The sequence below is a fragment of the Sturnus vulgaris genome, unplaced genomic scaffold (assembly GCF_052056855.1).
Source record: "Sturnus vulgaris isolate bStuVul1 unplaced genomic scaffold, bStuVul1.hap1 Scaffold_85, whole genome shotgun sequence".
Classification (NCBI taxonomy): Eukaryota; Metazoa; Chordata; class Aves; order Passeriformes; family Sturnidae; genus Sturnus; species Sturnus vulgaris.
The window spans coordinates 506,561-530,869 of NW_028276736.1; the positions used below are offsets into that span (position 1 = coordinate 506,561).

Consider the following 24,309-nt stretch of genomic DNA (forward strand, 5'->3'; position numbering starts at 1 on the left):
ATTGCGACACAATGGAAACATGTGGAACAAAGGGTCCCTAGTGACACTGCAGGGCCTCATGGAATGCAAGAGACCACTCTGATGGAATAGAAATGCATGGATTCAAGTGTCCACTGTTTCCCATTGCAACCTCATGGAACCAAGGAGACCATTGTGGTACAATGGAATCTCAAGGAAACACAAGTTAATTATCAACCTATTACTGATGACTAAAACTCCATGTTGGATTCCTGAGCTGTGGACCCACTCAAAACAGGCTCCTCCATAAGATTCAGCCAGGGGGTTTTGCCACCCTGGCCTTGGTTCAAATCTTGCAGCCCCATCCATGGTGGCCCAGCCCCTGTGCAGGCCCAGCCCAGGACAGGAGCATTGCAGGTGGGAACGGCCCCTCTGCCGTGGTGCCCACAACAGCCCTGGGGCTCTGTGCCCCATGGCCTCCCTGCTGGGCAGCCTCTGCCAGCTCCTGCACAGCCCGTGGCACCTGTGGGCCTGCACTGACAGCCCTGCCCCGGGCTCTGCCGGGCTCTGGGCCAGCACAGAGGCCGGGCAGGGCTGGCCATGGCCGGGAACAGGCCCTGAGCCCCGCAGGAGGATAGAGCTGGGCCACAGCCAAACTCAGCCCAGGGCAAACCTGGGCTCAGCAGCCAGGGCTGGCAAGGGCTGGGGACAGAGGCTGGCAGTGACAAATGTCCTGGACCCCCTCCCTGCTTTGTGCGTGCCACCAAGGGCACAGAGCAGCCTCCTCTCTGGGCCACTTGCCTGTTTGCAATGCCTTGCCCAGGCGCTGGCCCTGCCCCACAAGGCCTGGGCTGAGTTGTGCCCCTGCACGCTCAGCCAGGCTGAGATGGACACTGCTGCTTTCTCTGGCAGGCTCTCTCAGGCCAGCCCAGCTCCCTGCAAGCTGTGCCAGCTGCCCTGAGCTCTGTGCAGCACCAAGGGCCTCTCCCCAGCACAGCCCAGCCGGCTCTGGCCCCACAGCTCTGCTCAGGCCAGGGGGCTCTGGGCAGTGGCCCCACGGCCTCAGCCCCTGCCAAGGGCACAGCAGCAGCTGCAGCTCAGAGAGGACTCAGCCCCAGCCATGGGGGAAGGTGCTTGGCCAAGGCAAAAGGAGGCTCCCTGGGTGCCCTGCTCCCCTCTCCCTGAGCTCCTGAGAGCTCTGCAGCCCCTCCTGCCATCCCATCTGCCCAGGCCAGCACAACAGCCCTGGCCTTGGGGCCCTCCAGAGCTGCTCCTGCTCCAGGCCCAGGGCCCATCCCAGAGCTGGGGCAGCCAGAAAGCTGTGCCCATTTCTGTTCATTCCTGCTCTGATGAGGATGGATCCTCAGATACTTGGAGGTTGCTGATGAATTTTACTGCTCCAGAGGCCTCTTCTTTCTTGAGCTTTTCAGCTCAGGAATTCAGTGACAAAGACTCACAAACTTTTGTTCAAAACACCCAAACAAGAAAAGTCCCTGGGAATCATTTACGTTATCAATTCTTCTGTGGTTAATTAGACAGATTTCAGAAGTGTATTCCAAGTGACTATACTATATTGAAAACAGTGCAGAGAGAACAGTTTGTCCTGTAAAGATTTCTTTTCCTGTTTCTAGATGGATATAAACAATGTCCCAATTATATTGACCCTCAGAAACCGTCTAATGCAGTTGTATAGATATGAAAATCAAGACCCGTCATGGCTGACAATCAATCACACTTTGTCCTCACCCCCTCCCCAGCATTTCCCTCATCCAAAAACTGTGACTCCTATGGATCAGGAATGGTGTGGCCAGCAGGAGCAGGGCAGTGACTCTTCTCCTGTGCTCAGCACTGGTTGGGCAGCACCTCGAATGCTGTGTCCAGCTCTGGGCCCCCAATTTAGGAAGGACATGGAGGGGCTGGAGCGTGTCCAGAGACGGACAACAAGGCTGGTGAGGAGTCTGGAACACAAGTCCTGTGAGGAGTGGCTGAGGGAGCTGGGGTTGTTTACCCTGGAGAAGAGGAGGCTCAGGCAAGACCCCATCACTCCCTAAAACTCCCTGACAGGAGGGTGCAGCCAGGTGGATGTCAGGGTCTATTCCCAGAGAACAGTGAAAGGATAAGAGGACACAACCTTAAAGCTGTACAAGGGGATGTTTAGGCTGGACATTAGGAAATTAGGAAAAAGGGTGGTTGGGCATTGGAATGGGCTGCCCAGGGAGGTGGGTGAGTCACCATCCCTGGAAGTGTTTCAGGATAGACTGGATGTGGCACTGAGTGCCATGGTCTGTGTGACAAGGTGGTGTTGGGTCACAGGTTGGACTTGATGCTCTCTAAGGTCTTTTCCAGCCTGGGTGATTCTGTGATGATTGTGACACTGCAGGGCCCTGGGGCAGCAAGGGGCCATTGTGACACTGCAGGGCCTGGTGAGACTGAGAGGACCATAGTGACACTGTGTACAACATGGCACCACAGAGCCAAGGGGCCACTGTGACACTGTGGGGCTACATGGAAGCAAGGAGTCCATTGTGACAGTCTGGGTCCTGGTGGAACCACAGAGGCCATTGTGACACTGCAGGGTCTTGTGGAACCAAGGGGCCAGTGTTGATCCTCAGGGACTCCTGGAATGAAGGAAACATGTTTGACACCATGGTGACCCTTGGGACCAAGAGTCCATTGTGACACTGGAACCAAGGATCCATTGTGACACTGCAGGGCCCAAGGATCCATGGGACTTTGTGACACCCTGGGGTGCCATGGAACCAAAGAGACATTGTGACACTGGGAGGCCTCATGGAATCATGGAGACTATTGTAACTATCCAGGAGCTCAAGGAACCATGGTGAAATGAAGTTGGCAGGCATAGTGGATGTTCTGGAGGGTTGGAGGGCTCTGCACAGGCACCTGGACAGGCTGGATCCAGGACCCAAATCCAACAAGGTGAGGTTTAACAAGACCAAGTGCTGGGCCCTGCAATTTGGCTACAACAAGCCCTGCAGTGCTACAGGCTGGGGACAGAGTGGCTGGACAGCAGCCAGGCAGAAAGGGACCTGGGGGCACTGATGGACAGCAGGCTGGACATGAGCCAGCAGTGTGCCCAGGTGGCCAAGAAGGACAATGGCTCCTGGCCTGGATCAGGAATGGTGTGGCCAGCAGGAGCAGGGCAGTGATTCTTCCCCTGTATTCGGTAGTGGTTGGGCAGAGCCTCGAGTGTTGTGGCCGGTTCCAGGTCCCCCAATTTAGGAAGGACATGGAGGATCTGGAGAGTGTTCAGAGAAGGGCACCAAGGCTGGTGAGGGGTCTGGAGCACAAATCCTGTGAGGAGTGGCTGAGGGTGTTGGGGATGTTTATCCTGGAAAAAAGGAGGCTCCGGGAGACAAGGTGGTGTCAGGCCACAGGTTGGACTTGATGATCTCCAGAAACTTTTCCAGCCTTGCTGATTCTGAGATTCTCTGAAACCACCCTTGGAGCATGTGCAGGATGAGCCCTGGGCCTCCTCTTCACAAGGTCCAGCAGCCCATGTCCCTCAGCTTCTCCACACAGGCCCCAAAGCCCATCCTGTCAGTCCTGCAGAGCCTCTCCAGCCCCTCCTCAATGCCCAGAACAGGGAGCCCCACACCCAGACACAGCAGCCCAGATGTGTCCCCTGGCCTGTGGTGCCTCTGGCAAGGGAGCAGCACGAGGCACTGCAGGACCCTGCAGACAATTCCTGCAGCACTTGTAGGATGATCCTGCTCCCAGGGGATGTTCCCATGGTGCCAACTGAGGAACTGAAATGGGGAGTGGGGCCAGAGAGGAAAGGAAAACAGGGATGGACTGTTTGCAGAGGAGGTGATAGGATGGGCAAGAGGAAGAAATCTGCACAAAGAAAGAGTAAAGAAAGCAAAGGTGAAGCAAAGGAAATGCTCAGGGCAGTTTGGGGATGGCTGCCAGGCAGCCCTGCCTCTGAGCAACAACGTCTGCAGTGGGACAGGAAACTCACAGCTGATGGGAACAAACTTTCTGGCTGACTTCAGAGGCCACAACAAACCTGAGTGGTTTCCCTGCCGTCCCCAGCCCTTGCTGGCCCCAGGGGCTGATGGCATTTGTGCTCACTCAGCTCCATGTCCCCACAGCAGCACCATGGGGGTGCTGACCCTGCTGTGTGCAATGCAAACAGGGGCTCCTGAGCCAGTGCTGCCGTGTGTGTGCCTGCAAGGATGCAGCTCCTGTGTGAGCTGGGGGAGAGGCCAGGGCTGCAGAGGGGGGATGTTGTTGGCAGGTGCATGAGGATGCTCTGGGACGCTGCCCTGGGGTGTCCAGTGCAGTGGGGATGGATCAGCCCCTGCTCTGCTGCTCCTTGCCAGGGTGTCCCCCTTGCAGGCACCTTGCAGAGCACCAGCCATGCTGTTTGCCCCCAGCCTGCCCACGGCCAGCCTGGGGCTGCTCCTGGGGCTTTTCTCTCCTCAGCATTGGCCTGCCCAAGTGTTGTGGAGAGAGCCTGGCCAAGGAGCCTGGAGCCCCCAGGCCCTGCCCTGAGGTGTCAGCGCTGCCCCAGCAGTGCCCATGGCCTGTCCCTGCTGCAGCCCCGGCACTGCCACCCCCAGGGCTGTGCCCGGCCCCGAGAGCACTCAGGCCCTGCAGCAACACGAGGGCCAGGAGGGCAGTGGGGCAGTGGCACGGGAGCAGCACTGGCAACACCAAGTGCTGCTGCTGCTGGGCACAGCTGCTGTGCCAGCACTGATCTGCCCCAGCTCTGCACACTGACATTGCTGCTGCAGCTCCAGAGAAGGGAACAAAAAGGGCATCTCTGGATAAAACTTTGCTGTAAGATTCTTTAGTTCATTTAATGCCATAGAGGGTACAGCTCCTCATTGACACTGTGGGTCACAGTAAAGGTGGAAAAATTTAAAATGAAATATGGCACAAGCAATGGCAGTTCTTTGTGGAATATACTGAAAAACTAAAACAAAGAAAAAGAAAGAACAAACCAACAACCAAACCAACAAGAATAATCAAATGTGACTTTGATTACAAGTGATTGCATAAATTGGCCAGCAGTTTAATGTTCCTGAAAACATCCAGTCATCAGTGTCCACACTGCAGCCTTGAGCTCCTGGTTCCTGAGGCTGTAGATGAGAGGGTTCAGGGCTGGAGGAACCACTGAGTACAGAACTGACAGGGACAAATCCAGGGACGGGGAGGAGATGGAGGGGGGCTTCAGGTTCGCAAACACTGCAGTGCTGAGGAACAGGGAGAGCACAGCCAGGTGAGGGAGGCAGGTGGAAAAGGCTTTGTGCCATCCCTGCTCTGAGGGGATCCTCAGCACAGCCCTGAAGATCTGCACATAGGAGAAAACAATGAACACAAAACAACCGAGTCCTAAACAGGCAGTAACAGCAAGAAGCCCAAGTTCCCTGCGGCTAGAGTGTGAGCAGGAGAGTTTGAGGATCTGGGGGATTTCACAGAAGAACTGGCCCAGGGCATTGCCATGGCACAGGGGCAGGGAAAATGTATTGGCTGTGTGCAGCAGAGCACTGAGAAAGGCACTGGCCCAGGCAGCTGCTGCCATGTGGGCACAAGCTCTGCTGCCCAGGAGGGTCCCGTAGTGCAGGGGTTTGCAGATGGACACGTAGCGGTCGTAGCACATGATGGTCAGGAGGAAATACTCTGCTCCAAGGAAGAAGAGAAAGAAAAAGAGCTGAACAGCACATCCTGAGTAGGAGATGTGTCTGGTGTTCCAGAGGGAATTGTGCATGGCTTTGGGGACAGTGGTGCAGATGAAGCCCAGGTCGCTGAGGGCCAGGTTGAGCAGGAAGAAGAACATGGGGGTGTGCAGGTGGTGGCCGCAGGCTACGGCGCTGATGATGAGGCCGTTGACCAGGAGGGCAGCCAGGGAGATGGCCAGGAAGAGGCAGAAGTGCAGGAGCTGCAGCTGCCGCGAGTCTGCCAATGGCAGCAGGAGGAAGTGGCTGATGGAGCTGCTGTTGGACATTTGATGTGTCTTGCCATGGGGATCTGTAAGAAGAGTAATCATGGAATAGTTCAGTATGGAGAGGACTTGAAATATCCCAGCCCACCTTGGTGGCATTTTCCCCCCACTGCCTGCCCAGGGCTCTGTGCCTGGAGCTGTCCCTGCCAGCAGCTGCTTCCCTGTGCCCAGGGCTGGGCCCTGCCATTGCTGCCAGAGCCCAGCTCAGCCCTGGGGGCTCAGCTCTGCCCTGCAGACCCCTCCCAGCACAGGACACTGCCCATGGCCAGCTCTGCCTCTGCAGACTCTGATGGCAACGTCACAGCAACCCTGAGGAGGCTGGAAACGTCACACTAATGCTGCCTGTAAGGGACCTTGTGCTGATTTCTGTGACTGACTGCTTTATTAAGATCTGAGAAATAAATTTCTTATTTCTCCCTACCTGAACTTAGAGATAAATATCTATATGCAATTTCCCATCTAGGCAACCCAGAGCAGTAGGCTAAAAAAGCAGAATTTTCCTTTTTATGTAGCTCCTGAATTGCTGTGCTCCCTATATAATCTACTTGGAAATGTTCTGGAGTTAAATGTCGTGCTGGGAGCAGTCCTGAACAATGCAGCATCCTCAACACACAAGGACAACACTTCCAAGCATTACCAGCTGTCTCCTTCCACCCAGACCTTGTCCCCCAGTGCTGGGAGCAGCTGCCAGGGCTGGCTGAGAGCTGTCCCTGGCAGGCAGCAGAGTCCCTGCCCCAGCACAGCGCCCTGGGCTGCAGGACCCTGCTCTGCACCACAGCCCTGGGCACCCCTGGCTGCTCTACACAAGAGATCATCAGAGAATGTACTCACCGAGTCTGCAGGCATTGGGATGTTCCAGCTTTAGGAGATCACTGCAGGAGCTGCAGCTGCATTGTCCTGCAGCCAGAGGCTTCCTGTGTCAAGGGCTGGGAGTGATTCTGCCCCAGGCACTTCTGAGCATCTTCCCAGCCCTGACTGATTGAAGCTCTCTGTGCCTCTGTGCTGTGCCCAGGGTGGCTGCAGGCAGTGCCCCAGCCCTGCTGGGCTGGGAGAAGAGCTGCTCATCAAGAGAAATGTGTTTTTGAAGCTCTTCTTGGTTTCCAGGAGCACCTTCTGTGCCAGGAGCCCAGCCCAGCTCATCAGCACAGACACAGCACAAGGACTTTAATGACCCTCTTGAGGTTTGTGCTGAGGCCCTGAACATCAGTCCCTGAGAGGGAGCTGAAGAAACCTCTCAAGAACTCCAAGTCAGAATCAAACACCAAAATTTCCTAAAGTTTTAATGGGTCCCACTGAGGGACACAACTGAGAAAGCGTCCCCATGTTCCAGTTAGAGCAGGAAATTGGAGGCAGAGATGACAGGTGGGGACAAAGAGAAGCCAAGTCTTGGTGCCCTGGGGCAGAGCAGGGTCTGTGCCACCAAGGGCTGGGAGGAGACACCTTGTCCTGAGCCACTGGGGCCTCCTGGCACAGCCCCAGCAAGGCTGGGCACTGTCACCCCTTGTCCTGCCCTCAGCATCCCCCCACATCCCAGTGGCCTCAGGGATCTGCTGGGACGAGTCCCTGGGGAGCCTCGGTCAGGAATGGCCCTGGGGGGCTCCTTCATGCTCCCAGGGACTGCAGGTTTTTCAGAGGACTTTGGGTTTTGCTTTTGCCTTGGAGTCTCTGAGAGCTTTCTGCAATCATGGCCTCCAATTATCAGCTTTAATTAGTCTCTTGAGAGGCTTTGTCAGTAACAACACTCAGTGGGGCTCATTAATGCTTCAAGGTACTTCAGTTTTTTAAGGTACTTTCCTTTTCCTTTCTTCTCTGAGTCTTTGAGAGGGTTTTGGGTAATCATGGCCTCCAATTCTCTCCTCCAAGGAGTCCATGTGGAGCCTCTGTTGGACCCATTAATTCTTTGAGACACTTTGGGGTTTTTCTTCTGACTTGGACTCCTGGAAAGATTTGTACAATCTCCTCGCAGGCCCTGATGTTCAAGGGCTCAGCACCAAAGACACCAGGGAGTTCATTGGGATCAAGCAAGTCCTGACAAACCATGGCTCTGCCTTCATTTCCCTCTGGTCTAGAGCAGTTAATTAAAAATGTTTCCTACTATAGTTATGGAGAAATACTTCAAACAGCTTCTAGGAGATATTTAGTAATATTTTAGAGGGTATATTTTATCACATTTCTGTTTAGAGCAGATGTGATTGCAGCATTCTGTGATTGATATTGATCCAGGGTCTCTCCTCAGGAGGTCTGACCTGCTCACAGAAGCTGTGCCTTGAGGTGTGACCTAGTTTGAACAACCTTGCTGCACATTGCCCAACCCCATCCTGGCTGTCCTCACTCACCTGGGACCTGCTTTGCTTGGAGAGCTAACTGTACACAGCCAAAGAGGATATTTTTCTTTTGTAATATTTTTTTTTAATAATCTAAAGCTCTTTAATTTCCCCATTGAAAATAGACACCTTCCTTTAGTGTGTGCCAGCCCAAGGTTCCACCAAGGAGGTTTCTCTTCCCCAGGGCAGAGATATTCAAGGAATCTTAGAGATCTTTGGAGTCCTTGGTTCCACAAAGCCTTGCTGTGTCACCATGGACTCTTGATTCTGTGAGGTTCTGTAATGTCACAATGGATGTTTGGTTCCATGGGGACCCACAGTGTCACAGGGGTCTCCTTTTTCCTGTGGCACCCAGCAGCAAACCCCACTGGCAGGGCCAAATGCCTGGGAAGAAGGAGGAGGGGACATTTGGAGTGATGGTTTTTGTCTTCCCAGGGCACAGTGACGTGGGGTGGGGCCCTGCTGTCCTGGAGATGGCTGAACACCGGCCTGCCCATGGCAGGGCTGAGAGACAACAACCTCTGTGCATGGAACTACAACAGCAGAGAGGTTGTCACAATCCGCTATTAATACAGAGTGGGGGGCGTGATGGTTCGTTTGATCTCAGAGGTGCAAACAGGCAAATAGCAAGGGACAAAATCAGTTTATTCAACAACAGCAATGCATTTTTATTAAATGCCAACAACTCAGTTGCGATAGAGAGGAGAGATACAGGAAACAAAGTATAGAGAGAGAAAAAGAAGGGGATGGGAAAATAGCTACCAACAGATGAGATGGATGTCCCCATGGACCAGCCAATGGACGAGTCTTCATCCGTGGGGAGATCTCAAGGGTCTGCTCCAGAGGGTTGCTCTTTTATAGTCCTTCTCCCAAGCAAGTGGCCTCTGGCCAAGAGGTGGGAAGATTTATGGACCATTGTGTGGTGCTGCGGGAGACAAGTGCCATTGGGCAGTACATGCAGTCTCCAGTTGGTACAACACAATCTCTGGTTGGTGCCATGACAGCACAGTCCAGTGAACACAATACACCAGCACACAGTCACCTGACAAGCATCCATCGTGGCCAGGCCAGGAAACCATTGTCCAGAGTCAGCCTGGGTGGGGGTCCTCGAGGTCTCCTTGCAACGGTTGAGAGGCAAAATCGAGGGAAACTTCAGACCAACCCTTACACAGGTCAGGCTGAAGGGTGGGCTTAAAAGACTGTCACCAGCACAGGAAATATCAATGTGAGAGGAAAGATGTTTGCTAATGTCTTTACAAATCATTTGGTGGGTGAAGGGATGGGTGTTAATGTCTCTGAAATTGGTCATAGCATTTCTACTGACTTTGGGCAGCAGGTTTGTTACCGGGCCCAACCAGATTGGCTCCTGACACAGACAAGGGTTTTCACTGGTTTATACTGATTTTTACCCATTTTCCTTGTTTGTAGAGGTCCATACTGTTTTTTTCTTGTCTATACTGGTTTGTACTGGTTACTACTGGTTTGCATTACACAGTTGGTTACTGTTTTTTACTGTTTTTTGCCACTTATACTGGTCCATACTGCTCCATACTGGTCCTTACTGGTCTGTACTCGTTTATACAGGTGTCAGGGTGCCATCAGAGCTGTCGTTCATGGGGCAGTGCCTGGGGGTGAACCCCAAATCCTACGGGGTGTGGCACCACCAGGGCTGGGTGCTGGGTCTAGCTGCAGCGCCCCCTGCTGGCCGGGAGGACCTGGCACTGTGCAAGCACCTCCTGGTGGCCAACCCTGCAACTGTGAGTGGGTTGTACTGGTTTGTACTGGTTTGTGCTGGGATGGGGTGCTGGGGTGTTACTGGTTTGTACTGGGTTATACTGAGAAAGGGAGCAGGGGTGTGTGAGTGCCCCCTGCTGGGGGGGAGGACCTGGTGGCCAACTCTGAGTTATACTGGGTATACTGGTTTATATTGGGATGGGGTGCTGAGGGTCACTGGGTTGTACTGGGTTATACTGATTTATACTGGGATGTGGTCCTGGGAGTGACTGGGTTGTAATGGTTTATACTGGGTTATACAGGGATATTCTGGATTTTACTGGGTTAAACTGGGGTGTACTGGGTTATTCCAGGAGGGGGCCTCGGGATGCTTGGCACTCCACTGGGAGCAACTTCCGGGGATGCTGGCCTTACTGATTTATACTGGGATGGGGCTTGGGACCTACTGGGAGTGACTTCAGGTTGTGCTGGCCTTACTGGTTTATACTGGTAGCTGCTGCCATGGACTCAGGGGCTCAGGGGTGGCTCCCAGTGCTTACTGGTTTATACTGCTGCCCTCCCAGTATAAACCTGGGAGCCCCAGGACCACATTAGGAGCCCCTAGACTACACTGGGAATGGGTTTGGGTGCATGAGGCCTTACTGGTTTATACTGGGAGCTGCTGCCATGAGCCTCAGGAGCTTGGGGGTGGCTCTCAGTGCTTACTGGTTTATACTGGTGCCTTCTCAGTCCACACTTGAGAACACCGGTGGGTGCTGACAGCCAGGCAGAACCCCAAGGTTGAGCTGGCCTATGTGGGATCTTTCTGGGCCGTGACTTCTCCAACTTCTCGGCCTGGCACCACCGCCTGAGGCTCCCAGTGCCTGCCAGGAGCTCCAGCAACGGAGAGGTGAGGATACTGCCCTCTGAAAAGCTGTAGGAAGGTGAAGGATTGCCTGGAAAAATTCCCACAATTCTGTTGGATCCCCAAAATTTTCCAGCCCCTCCCTCACCTAAACTGGGAGCTGGTGGGTTCTGTTGGGTTGAATGGGTGACCTGGTGTTCCTAAATCTCTCTTGACTTCTATGGGTAAGTCTGGTGCCCTAAATCCCTGTTGATTTTAATGGGTAGACCTGAACTTCCACACACCTGGATATTCAGATATTTGGGTGCCCCCTTTGCCACCCCAGAGCTGGAGCTGGTGCAGAACGCCGCTTTCACTGACTCCAGAGTCCAAAGTGCCTGGGTGTACCTGCACTGCATGCTCTCCCGAGGTAACTTGGGGATTCCTCGCACCCCTGGGCCCCTCACCTGGAGTTTTGGGGTGCCCCCTGAATGTTGGGGTGCCCCTTGACAGCCTCCCAGCTGCTGAGGGTCATCTGTGTCCAGGTTGACCAGGAGGATGCAATAGTGGTCATCATCTTCTCTCATGGCCAGTCAGGACACTTGGGTGCCCCAAGCATCACCTGGGTACACCTGGGTACACCTGGGTATTCCCAAAAATCTCCTGGATCCCCCCAGAAATCACCTGGGTACACTGGGGTGTCCCCAGATATCACTTGGATATCCCCAGAAATCACCTGGGTATACCTGGGTACCCCTAAAATATCCTGGATCACCCCAAAAATCACCTGGGTACACCTGGGTACCCCTTGGACACCTGGATCCAAACCCAAAACCCATGTGATTCCCAAAAACCAGTGTCCCTAAATCCTCATTGCTTTGACTGGGTAGACCTGGTGTCCCTGAATACCCATTGACTTCAATGGGGTACACCTGGTGTCCTGTTGATCCCTAATTATATACACTAATCTTTACCAGTGGTCCCAGTTATGCCCCAGTGCTCCCAGTATCCCCAATGCTCCCCCCCCCTCCCTTATCTGCTCCCAGGAATAGCTCCTAGTTTGACTAATTTGCCCTCCCATTTCTCCCAGTGCTCCCAGTTTGCCCCTTTCCTCCTTTCTAGTGCTTCCAGTTCCCCCTCAGTAATTCCAGTTCCTCCCCCTTAGCCCTTCCCAGTGCTCCCAGTTTAACCAGTAGCCCTTCCTGATCAAGCCCTATCAATGGGTAGACCTGGGGTCCCTAAATCCACAAAAGACTTCCATAGGTTAGACCTGGTGTCCCTCAGTTCCCATTGGCTTCAATGGATAGACCTGATGTCGCAAAATGTTTGGTTGTAAAAATGCCAATTTTGGGCTCAGAATTCCCAGATTTTGAGCTGAAAATGGAGATTTTTGGGCTTACTTGGAGGCACAGCTCCAGCACAGGCCCCAGGTGTGGGATCAGGGATTCAGAACCGGCTTCCAGGAATTCATCCAGGACTTCCAGAGCATCAGCACCGTGATACTGGAGTGGAAATTCCTGGAATTCAGCCCATTTCCCCCAAATTTCCCCACTTTAGAACCAAATTTCCACAAAATCCACATTGACTTTAATGGAAAGACCTGGTGTCCCTATATCCCCTTTAATTTTAATGGGTAATCCTGATGTCCAAAAAATCCCTAATGGGAGATTAATATTATGAGGGATGGGGAATCTTAGAGACATTGTAAAAGAGGGTTTATTGCTTTATTGCATCCGTCTCATAGAAGGCTGTGACACTAAAAGTGTTACATCCAATGCCATAATACCAGAACCTGCTGCATTCTTAGTTACAATGCCTTATGTTAGTTCTTTAGCCAATTAAATACTTCTATGAAATTTGCAAGTGTCTTTTTATACCAATCATTAATTGCTTTGCTTCCCATGTCTTTGCTGCATTGCGTCATTTTTCAGCCAATCATATAACACTTCACACACTTACATTGACACATCTTAAGTTTCTAACTAAATTATAAATAACAGTTTTTATTCCTAAATTTTAAAATCTTTTACTATCTTACTTAATAGACTGCTTTGCTTACGTAATAGATATTTCTGTTTGCTGAAAACATATTTCCACTTAAACTACAAACTTATATTCTTGTTTCATGTCTGTTTCACTCAAATGCTCTAATTCTCCAAGCTTTCTCCAAGGTCTTAGATCAAACCCTGTATCCATCTCTATCTCTGAGCCTGTATGCCCAAGGCCCTGAGAGCTCTCCATGCCTGCATTTCCCACACTGCAGTATCCCAATGGTCCCTTGGTTCCATGGGGACTCACAGTAGCAGAAGGGTCTCCTTGGTTCTACAAGATCCTGCAGAGCCCCTTGATTCAACAAGGCCTCAAAGTGCCATCATGGCCTCCAGGATTCCATGAGGTCCCACAGTGTCACAATGGACCTTTGGATCCATGGGGCTGCAAAGTGTCACAACAGTCTCCATGACTCCATGAGATCCCACAGTGTCACTATGGCTCCCTGGTTCCATGGAGCCTGACAGTGTCACTATGGATTCCTTGGTTTCATAAGGCCCTGACATTTCAGACCACAATGGTCTTTCTGTTTCACAAAGCCTCAAATTGTAAAAATTGGAGGCCTCCATGATTTCATGAGGTCTTGCTGTGTCACAATGGTCTCCTTGGTTCTGCAGTGTCAGAATGCCCCCTCGGTCCCTTGGAGCTCACAGGGTCACTCTTGTGTCCTTGGTTCCATGAGGCCCTGCAGTGCCACAATGGTGTTTTGGTTCCACGTGGCCTCAAAGTGTCATCATGGTCTCCATGGTTCCATGAGACTCTGCAGTGCCACCATGGTCTCCTTGGTTCCACGATTTCAGAATGGCCCCTTTGTCCCATGGAGCCCCAGAGTCACTGTGGTCCCCTTGATTCCATGAGGTCCTGCCATGCTACAGTGGCCCCAATGGCTACAATGGTCTCCAGTGAGACTCTCTACAACCACCTGAACAGAGGCTGTAGTCAGGTGGGGGTCAGTCTCTTCTCCCAGGCAACCACTCATAGAACAAGAGGACACAGTCTGAAGATGAGCCAAGGATAGATTAGGTTTGATGTCATGAAAAAATTCTTCACAGAAAGAGTGATTTGGCACTGAAATCTTCTGCTCAGGGAGGTGCTGGAGTCACTGTCTCTGGCGACATTTAAAAAAAGACTAGATGTGGCACTCAGAGCCACTGTTTAGTGTTGCGGTTCAGCTTTTAATTTATATGTTGTATAAGTTGTTATATCCCTTGTTCGTAATGGTTTTTCCCTTGGTTGTTACCCCTGGTTCAATGTACAATGGTTTTGCCCTTTCCCACCAGTACCCCTGTCCATCACCCTAAGCCCCGCCCATTCTTCTAGCGCTTTCCCTGCCAGTTTTTCTAATCCACTCCCAAGCCCTTGTCAATCCCTCTTGGCCCTTCCTATTGTTCTAGCACCTTCCGTGTTTGTTATTCCATCTTAAGTATATGATTTGATGCCATGTATAAGTCCCAGCCTATGTTTCCCCCTATTGGTTGCATGTATAATTAGTCCCGCCTTATGTTACACCCCTAAACTGTTGTGATTGGTTGCTGTATGGTACCCTCCCCTGTGGGAGGTCCCCTATTTAAGTTGCTGCACACCTGTGTTCCTCGCCTTTTTGGATTCCCTTCCCTCGTGTCCAGTTCTCCTCTCACCTTCCCAATAAATCCTACCCTGGAACCTTGAAAGGTCTCCCTCTCGTTCCTTTGCTTCTCCCCACATGTGTGAAGTGGCCAAAGGCAGCTTGGAGCCCTAGCTCCACTCCTGGTTCTGGGAACCTGGGAGGTAGCCCACTCGTGACGCCGGCAGTCAGCAGAGCTAGCTGGCTTGTCAGGGTTCGGGTGGTCAAGGCTGCCGCGTCAGTTTAGTTGATGAGTTGATGTTAGATCATAGGCTGGACTTGATGATCTCAAAGGACTTTTCCAACCCTGTTCATTCTGTGATTCCTTTTCATAATAGTCTCCATTGTTCCACAAGGCCCTGCAATGCTACAGTGGACCTTTGGTTTCATGAGTCCCCACAGTGTAACAATGGGCCCTTGGTTCCATGAGGTTCCTCAGTGTCACAATGGTCTCCTTGGATCCACAGTGTCACAATGGCCCCTTGGTCACAATGGACTTCTGGTTCCATGAGCTTTCATACTCTCAGAAACAGTTCTGCAGTGTCACTGTGATGAATATGATTCATGCTAATTAAATTGTAACTATATTAGCAAAATTGTATTTAGATCAATAGAAGACAATTGTTACAGAGTAAGGGGGGAGATGGGTGAGACAGGACAAAGGACATCTTCCAGATGTTGGGAGTCAGAGAAGGATATTGGAAGGGAGTCGAAGAAGGAGGTTGGAAGGGAATAGTAAAAGGATGTAGGTCTGACAAGCAGCATCTAGAAATAGAGTCTCAACCTTGAAATGGGCTAAAATGGGACAATTCCAGGCATGGGACTTTAATTAAGTCTTGCTATGGAAAACATCTGCTCAGTCACATAGTGCACCTGTGCTACCTGCAGGTCCCACCTCGGTCACTGATGAAGACGATGAGCCTTCATCGGAAATAAGACCCTCAAAAGGATGAGAGACCCCCCCTAACCCATTAGTAGAGCGTGTGCTGTACACATAGTGACGGAGATTTAAGGAATAGAAACTGGGAGGAGTTTTTTAAAAACTTCTGTAGCATATCACATATAAGTGGGATTGTTAGCCTGGATGCTTTGGTACAAGAGGAAGGGTGAGCCCCTCCCTGTACCCCTGGTCGGTTTTGCTTATGCTTTATACAAACCTCCATTATACTAAATTACTTATTCTCAAATTTTACTTATCCTGAAATATATGTATTCAATACTTTGATTGTATTCATCTCCAATATTTTGATTGTATTCATCTCGAATACTTTAATTGTATCCATTTATAATTTTTACTATTACAAATTTGCTGGTACATTTAATCCCATTGCTTGATAAATTGGAAAAATAGAGAATCATTCATTACACGGGGACAGCCTGGGAAGGTGCCCCAGGGCAATTGTCCCACACCAGCCTCTGCAATCACCACACCCAGCACTGGCCTCTCCCCCAGCTGCAGGAGGTTGTTTGTCCCTGCATGGAGGGACACCGAGTGACCAGGCCAGCAGGGCACGTTTGCTCTGTATGAGGAGATTTCAGCAGTGCATCGTTTGTGTGTGTGGGGAGATGAACCCGAGTGAGCACAAACACCATCATCACCACTCGGGGGTGGCACATTTCTGCTGGCACAAACAGTGCCTTGAGGCCACTACACTCTGGGAAACCACCTGAATTCATTACTGGGCTGTGGTTAGAACTGCATAGAAAGAAACATCCCAGGCAGGGAGGGTCCAGGAAAAAATGCTCAGGACAGCCATGGACTGCACAGAGAGACTTTGCAGTGAGATCTCTGGGGAGAAATCAGAGCTGCCTCTCTTCTGTACCATCCCGAGGACCTGGACAGGGCTGTCCCTGGAACTGAGGGATGTAGAAAAGGCCCTTGGTGTCAGGGATGTTGAGAAGGCTGGGCAGTGTCACTGTGAGACCTCTCTCAAACCCCTTGGAAAGGGCAGAGCCATCCCAGAGGGTCCTGGGCACTTGGGAAGGGCAGACATGGAACCAGTCTGCAAACAGGGCAGGGAGGGGCACTGGGACAGTCACAGACTGGTCAGGCTCAGCAGGGAAGGGCAGGTGGCAAATCCTCCTGCAGCCATTCCAGGCACTGGCAGCACAAGGCAGGGATTGCAGAACCCCCGTGGGAGGGAAAAGAAGGGGATGTTGTGTGCCCAGACTTTAGCCAGGCCTGGGACATGGTCTGCTGTGCTCTCCTCAGAGCCAGATTGGAGAGAGCTGGGCTGCAGGAGAGGAACATGGGGTGGGTGGGAATTTGGCTGAACAATGAGGGTCAAATGTCATCCATGGCACAGAGTCCTCTGGGCAGCCACTCCCTGGTGACATCCCTCAGTGACCAGCCCTTGACCACCAGTGTAGAACATTTCTATTATCTCTACAATAGTATGAAATATATTTTCCATTTCTTTTGTGGATGCTGCCAATTTGCAGGGAGTCTGAAACCAAGCTCATCTAGTTAATGTTGACTGCAAAATGCAATTGGGCAAGATGACTGAGTTGGATAAATTTGTCTTGCCATTAGGTGCCAAGCAAGCAACAAGAAAAGGCAGAAAAGATTTAGGCATCAGAAGAAAGGCAGTTCAAAAGGGGAAAAACCAAACCCAACAAAAAAATCTAAAGCAAAACCCACCCACAATAACACAAAAACCCCACAAACAAACCAACCACAAAAAGCAAAGTCCACAAAGAGAAGAAACAGAAATCCACAGGAAATCTCCTATCAACAGAAAATGTTTAACCATCTTGTGGCAGGAAAAGATTCTGGATGTGTTGGTGCTGTTCTGGAAGAAAAATATCTTTAAAAAGAAATCAGTCCCCTACACCCCTTGCTCCTCGCTTCTCCCAGTTTATTTCTGATCATGGTGTGACATGGAATGGAAAATCCCTTGGGTCAGTCCAGCCCAGCTGTCCCATCCCTTTTCCCTCAGGAACACTTGCCCACCCCAAGACCATGGGTTGGAGGGGGTTGCAGACACGCCTCATCTGTGGCAAGCACTGTGACAAGGACAGGAGAACAGAACAACATTTCTTCTTGTCAAGGACAGTAGAACAGAACTGAACAGCCTTATAGAAACAGATCAAGGATGTAGATGAGGCAAAGAGAAGTCACACAAACGCAAGTAGGATGGCAGCTCAGCTCTGCAAGGCTGATAAAGCAGAAGTTACACAAAACAATAATATTGCCCTTACCCAAAAGCGGGGGTGGAGGAACAGCCACCTAAAAAGGACACTGGATGTTTAAGACAGAGCCCAAAGGACCATATAAGGTATGTTAAGGGGTACAATTATAGCAAATCAAGTCAAAAGAAGTGGGGATAGCTAATGAATATGTAATCAGTGTGTGATAAAAATTCTGTTCATTTGATGCTCAGTGCACTCGGATGGAGGAAGGATCACCCAAGTGACCACTATGCTGTAACAAAGAATACCTGCTTTCAGATATTCAAAATTGTGTTTAAAAGTTTCTATCCTGTGGGTTTCAGTATCAGTGGTGTTCCTGACTCCATAATGCCCCTTGCACAGTTTAACAATGGCCCCTTGGTTCCATTTGGGTCTGTACTGTCAAAATGGCCTCCATGGTTCTGCACTGCCACAATGCTCTCCTTGGTTCCACAAGGCCTTGGTGTGTCACAACAGCCCCTTGGTTCCATGAACTGCCATAGTGTCACCATGATCTCTTGGATCTGCAGTATCACGATGGACAATTGGTTACAAGCAGCCCTGCAGTGTCACAATGAATATTTGGTTCCATGGGGCCCCACAGTGTCACCATGGCCCCTTGGTTCCACGAGGCCTCGCTGTAGAACAATGACCCCTCAGTTCCATGAGGTTTTGTATCGTCAATGCTCTCCTTGGGTCCACAGTGTGAAAATGGCTGCTTGGTTCCATAACGTTCCTCAGTGTCACAGTGGTGTCCTTGGTTCCTTGAGGCTCTGCAGTGTCACAATGTCCCAACATTTCCATGAGCTGCTGTCCTATCAACCATGTCCTTTATTCCAGTGAGGCCCCACAGTGTCACCATGGCCCCTTGGATCCATGAGGTTCCATAGCCTAACATGGTTTTCTTGATTCCAAGAGGTTCTGCTGTGTCACACTGGACTCTTTGTTCCATGAGGTTCTATAGCCTCACCATGGTCTCCTGGGATCCACATTGTCACAATGGACAATTGGTTCCATGGGACCCTGATGTGTCACAATAAGCCCTCAGTGCCATGAGGTTCTGGAGTGTCACAGTGGTGTCCCTGGTTCAACATGGATTTGGAATGTCACAATATCTGCTTGGTTCCATGAGCTTCCATAGTGTCACAAAGGTCTCCTTCTTTCTTCTGTGTCATAGTGGACCCTCAGTTCCATAAGGTTCCTAAATGTCACAGGTCTCCTTGGTTCCATGTGGCCCTGCTGTGTCACCACAGCCCCTTGGTTCCAGGAGTTTCTGGGCTGTCAACAGTGGTTCCTTTGTTCCAATCAGGCACCGCTGTGTCACACTGCACCCTGGCTTCCATGAAGTTCTTCAGTGTCACAGTGGCCCCTTGGATCCATGAGGTCCCACAGTGTCACCATGGTCTCCTTGGATCTGCATTGTCATAAGGGACCATTGGTTCCATGTGGCCCGGCTGTGTCACAGTGATGTGGATTCCGTAATTGCCTTCAGTGTCACAATGGAGCCTTGTTTCTGTGAGGCTCTCAACTGTCACAATTGTCTCCTTGGTTCCATCAGCCCCCGCTGTGTCACAAGGGTCTCCTTGGCTCCATGAGGATACAAAAGCTTTGAATAAACACTGAGCAACACCTGCCTCACAAACCTGGGAACATCTGTCTGTATTGAAAAGAGGGGTTAAAGGTGAGAATGGCACCAGCAGCTTCCATCCACAACAGAGACCAGGGAAAGAACAGGGACAGAGAATTCAGCTGAAAGACTCAGAGAATTCTGCTTACAGAGATCATTTCTGGTTACTCTGTCCCTTGTAGAAAGGTGATATAATTCCAGGCAGCCTGTACTGAGCATGTGGTTCCTCAGTGGGGTTTTTTGTTCAGAAAACCTGCTCAGGCTTTTCCATTCTATCCTTATAAGCAGGAAAATTTCTCCTGGGCCTGTGTGCAGGCAGAGCCCTGAGGAGAGCAGATGGGACATGGTGCAATGGGCTGGGACACCCAGCTGCAGAGCTCAGGGGACAAGGTTCTGCTGCAGGGCACAGGGATGTCAGTCCCAGGTGGGCAATGTCAGACATGGTGAGGCTGGGCTTGGGGAGCAGGTTGTCCAAACAGGGTCAGCCTGCAAGGGGCTCATTCTTCTGTGGGCCCAGACCTCCTAAGGAGACATTCAGCATCAAGACAACTTGGAGAATGATTCAATTACCTCTTCTCTGAGCTGAAAAGTAAAAAAAATTCCATTGATTAAAACCAAAAAATCATGAGGTGCACTTTGAAATCTTCCTCATTAACAGAACTCTAAACTGACTCCAAACAGCTGCACAAGCCCTGGAGACTTGAAGACAATTGAAGGAAGACAAGGAGCTCCTGAGGGCTTTCTGTATTTTGATCAGTCCCATGGTGGATTTGAGGCTGAGTCCAAGACTCTTAGGCACTGAGAGAAGGTTGAAGAAGCTGCTCCAGGAGTCAGAAGCAAAACTCCAAGTCCCTTGGAGCATCACTGGCCCCACTGAGGGCAGGGAGTGCCAAAGGCTCCCCAGGGAGTGGTGAGAGCAGATCCTTGAGGCCAGGATTGCAGGAGCCCGAGGCTGTGAGCAGGGAACTGCAATGCTGAGCAAGGCCTGGGCTGGTTGGAGGAAGCAGAAAGGCCAAGGCCTGAGCCCAGGCCTGGGCCAGCAGGGCCTGTCCCTCACAGGTGGCTCGGGGCTGCTCCTGGGGCAGTGGGATGGCAGGGGCAGCAAGGACAAATGTCATCAAGCTGTGTGACACTCCAGATGCTCATGGAACCAAGGGCCAGTGTGACACAGCAGGGCCTGATGGAAACAAGAGGCCATGCTGAGCCTGCAGGGCTGTAACACCCCAGAACACTGAAATGCTGGGGGTGACCAAAGGTTCCTTTACTTGAGTTTGGTACAAAGGAGGAACCCCAGCCAGATATTCTCAAGAGGTCAAAATGACATAAAAATTTTGCTGGCAAAATATAGAAAATCAAGGAACTTTGGAAAAGGATTTAATACAACATCTAGTCAACATAAAACACTTATCATAGCAGTAACTTCATTAACTTTTCCAATTTTACCTTAGAAACATTTAAACACTTAAGATGTTGAGGTACCCAAAAGTCTTCTATATAAAGAGCATTAGAAGAAAAGAGAGAGACAGAAAGACAGAAGCTCTATAGACAGACACACACATGGCTCCCAGCCCCTGGGGTTCCAGTGTGGGTGAGACACAGACCCCAGGAGCAGGCAGGGTATGGACCATGGGCTGAGCACCTGCTCCGTGTTTTAAGCCCCTGGGCCTTCGTGGGCCTCCCCCAGGTGGGACTTGTGATTGCTGGGGCAATCAGAGCCTGGGTCAGCACCACCCCACTGTGTGACTGATTGACAGCTCATCTCCAGGTGTCTGGGACATTGATGTCATCCAGCCTCTGACAGCGACCATGGTGACACTGCAGAACCTCATGGAACCATGGGTCAGTTGTGACAATGCGGGCCCAAGGACACCATGGTGACATCATGGAACCTCATGGAACCAAAGAGACCATTGTGACACTCTGGTGCCTCATGGAATCAGGGCGACCAGTGTGAAAATCAGGACCCCTATGGAACCAAGGGTAGAGGATGAAGCTGTGGGGCCTGTAGAACCAAGGAACCATTGTGACACAGTAGGGCCACATAGAGCCCAGGGACCATGGTGACACTGCAAGAAATTATGGAAGCACAGGGCCAATGTGAAGCAAGGAGAATATTGTGACACTAGAGGGACTCATGGAATCAAGGAGATCATGGTGACACTGTGAGGCCACCATGGAACCAAGGGACCATGTAACAGGTCTGGCTGGTGTCACGATCCACTATTAATACAGAGCAGGGGTCGTGATGGTTCGTTTGATCTCAAATGTGCAAACAGGCAAAATGCAGGGGACAAAATCAGTTTATTCAACAACAGCAATGCATTTTTATTAAATGCCAACAACTCAGTTGTGATAGAGGGGAGAGATATAGGAAACAAAGTAGAGAGAGAGAAAAAGAAAAAGAAGGGGATGGGAAAATAGCTACCAACAGACGAAAGGGACATGCTCACAGGCCAGCCAATAGATGAGTCTTCATCCATGGGGAGATCTCAAGGGTCTTCTCCAGAGAGTCGCTCTTTTATAGTCCTTCTCCAAAGCGAGTGGCTTCTGGCCAAGAGGTGGGAAGATTTATGGGCCATTGTGTGGTGCTGCAGGAGATAGGTGCAGTTGGGCAGTACATGCAGTCTCCAGTTGGTACAACACAATCTCTGGTTGGTGCCACAACAGCACAGTCCAGTGAACACAATACACCAGCACACAGTCACAAGCATCCACCTTGGCCAGGCCAGGAAACCATTGTCCAGAGTCAGCCTGGGTGGGGGTCCTCAAGGTCTCCTTGTGATCGTTGGGAGGCAAAATCGAGGGGAACTTGGGACCGACCCTTACACCACCCCGTGACTCACGATCATCATCAAGAGCTCTACTTTGTAGAGTTGTGGTGAAGTCTTCAGTTGTGGCGTCTTCAGGACTTGTTCAAGTTGGTAGCATATCCCAGAAAACAGAGACACAAAAATAGGGGAAAAAAAAAGAAGGAAAGGAGAAAGAAAAGGAGAAAAAGAGGAAAACAAAGCAAATCAATTATATTCAATTTTTGATTGCTAACAGTTTTAAACAACTTGTTCAATTCTTTAATTTTTCAATTTTTTATTAGAAATAAATCAATCTTTCATTACAAAAAAGTAAATTTTTGATTAAACAATTTTAATTACAATTAAAAGATAATCAATTTTACTTAAAAATCATATTTTATCCTATTTAGAATCTTTTTTTCAATAACCCTAAGGATGTCAACAGTAACCGATCTGGATACATCTATCACAGATGACAATTGTGCTAACTGTTTCATCATTCTCGAACTCATAATGTATAGGATTGCTGATAAAACAAAACCAATTAAAACCAAAATCAAGAGAACAATGGTGGGATGACACAATTTGTTCAGGACACCTGTAGCAGTAGGTGACCACCCAAATAGAGTATCCCAGCACCTGTGTTCAGCATCTGTCTTTACCCTTTCCAAAACACGATGTATTTTTTCCACATTGTGATGAACAGCTATTAGAGTTTTTTGTCCGTTTTTCTTGATCCTCTCCAAAATTTCGATCAGATCTTGGTGGAGCAACAATTGCTTCACCTGAGAGAGGATCATTCCAATTGGAGTGGGCAATAGATGGTGGATCAGTGTGTGATTTGACTGCAAAACATGGTAAAAAGTAACTGGGGCTACATAGGAGAAATCACAGCCTGCAATCCTGGTAAAGTTAGAAACACAAAGATTAGAATGATTTTTAGTATCCACTACCAAATTTTCTATAAAAACACTGTCACAAGCAGTTCTAAAGCATGCACATCCATTGCCTATACACACCAGTACAGTTTCAGGAATCTCGTTTGGATGAATTTCAAAATTACAAACATTCTGTTCTGCATCCAAGCAGATATCTTGACATCTGATTGCATTACTTTCACAGATAAACCCTTCTTGTTCCAGGACAATGCAAGTTTCCAAACTGACCGTTTGCCATTTCTCACCAATTTGACAGGCCCATTCCCTGTGCTCGAAAGGATAGAGAATAGCTCCATCATGGTTCAACCCTAATGCAATGATGGGGAATATTGAATGCACAGAAGCATTGTGTATGGTCAGTACAAAGGCTGTGGCTGTGTTTGTGCTGGGGTCATAGGTAAAATTCACTAAGTTCCACCAGGACTGGAATTCTCTTTCAAAATCGGTGCCACTGTCCCAGACTATTTTTTGAATTTCAGTGGGAAAAGTGCCTTCCTCACCTTCTCTTATAATTGAAGCAGCAACCAACTGCATCCACAACTGGGCCTGGATACAGCTGAGAGCCAGAGAGATGTTATTTTGTGTAGCACCAAGTGCATCGATTATCAATTTGTGGTCATTCACATTTACCTTTTCCCAGTTTGGCAATATGTTTGATAACAACCACTGTTGGGTTCCCAAAGCTGTTAAGGATGATTGCAGGGGCTGCTGTAATTTGGTTACATCTCCAGCTGTGGTAGCCAATTTATTCATTAGTACTTCTGAATCGATGCTATTCAAAATTCCCAATCCTGTTCCCACAACACCGGTTATGTCTCTTGCCATGCATTTTTTAGAAGGATTCTGTTTTCGTAACCAGGTTGTCCATCCCTCAAAAGAAGTCTGCAGAAAGGGTGAACAAGCTGGCTGAACTTCTGAGACATTATTTTGCATCAGCAATTTGATTTGTTTGAGAGACCATGCCGGATTAAACAATATTTGTTGTTGGCCAGTTTTTCTAATTACATATGGTCCAAATTGAAAAATCGTAGGACTCAACACAACCGGTGGTTGGGTGGTAGGTGTTACAACATTAACATCAAGTTCCCCCCAGTATTTTGTATTGTTTTTACCACACATGATTTTATAGGAAAAGTGTACAACAGTTAAGTTTAGCCAACAATTCTAATTTTGAATTTCACAATATAAAACATGGCCATCAAGTCCTGTGCCATAACTGTATACAGGTTCGGTGAGGGATCCAGACACTAATTTACAAGTTATTGTGACATCATCACCTTGTGTTACTATAAAGGGAGGAAAAACCTTGTTTTTGTCATCCAACA

General features: G+C 49.9%; 1 protein-coding gene across 1 annotated transcript in view; it reads right to left on the reverse strand.

Moving 5' to 3' along the window:
• Positions 1–24,103, reverse strand: part of LOC148217349 (uncharacterized) — a 38,246-nt gene extending 14,143 nt beyond the window's left edge. Inside the window, exon 1 of the mRNA XM_088158699.1 lies at positions 22,627–24,103. Within this exon, the coding sequence (XP_088014825.1) occupies positions 22,627–24,103 (1,477 nt within the window). The remainder of the gene's footprint in view (positions 1–22,626) is intronic.
• Positions 24,104–24,309: the final 206 nt, after the last annotated feature.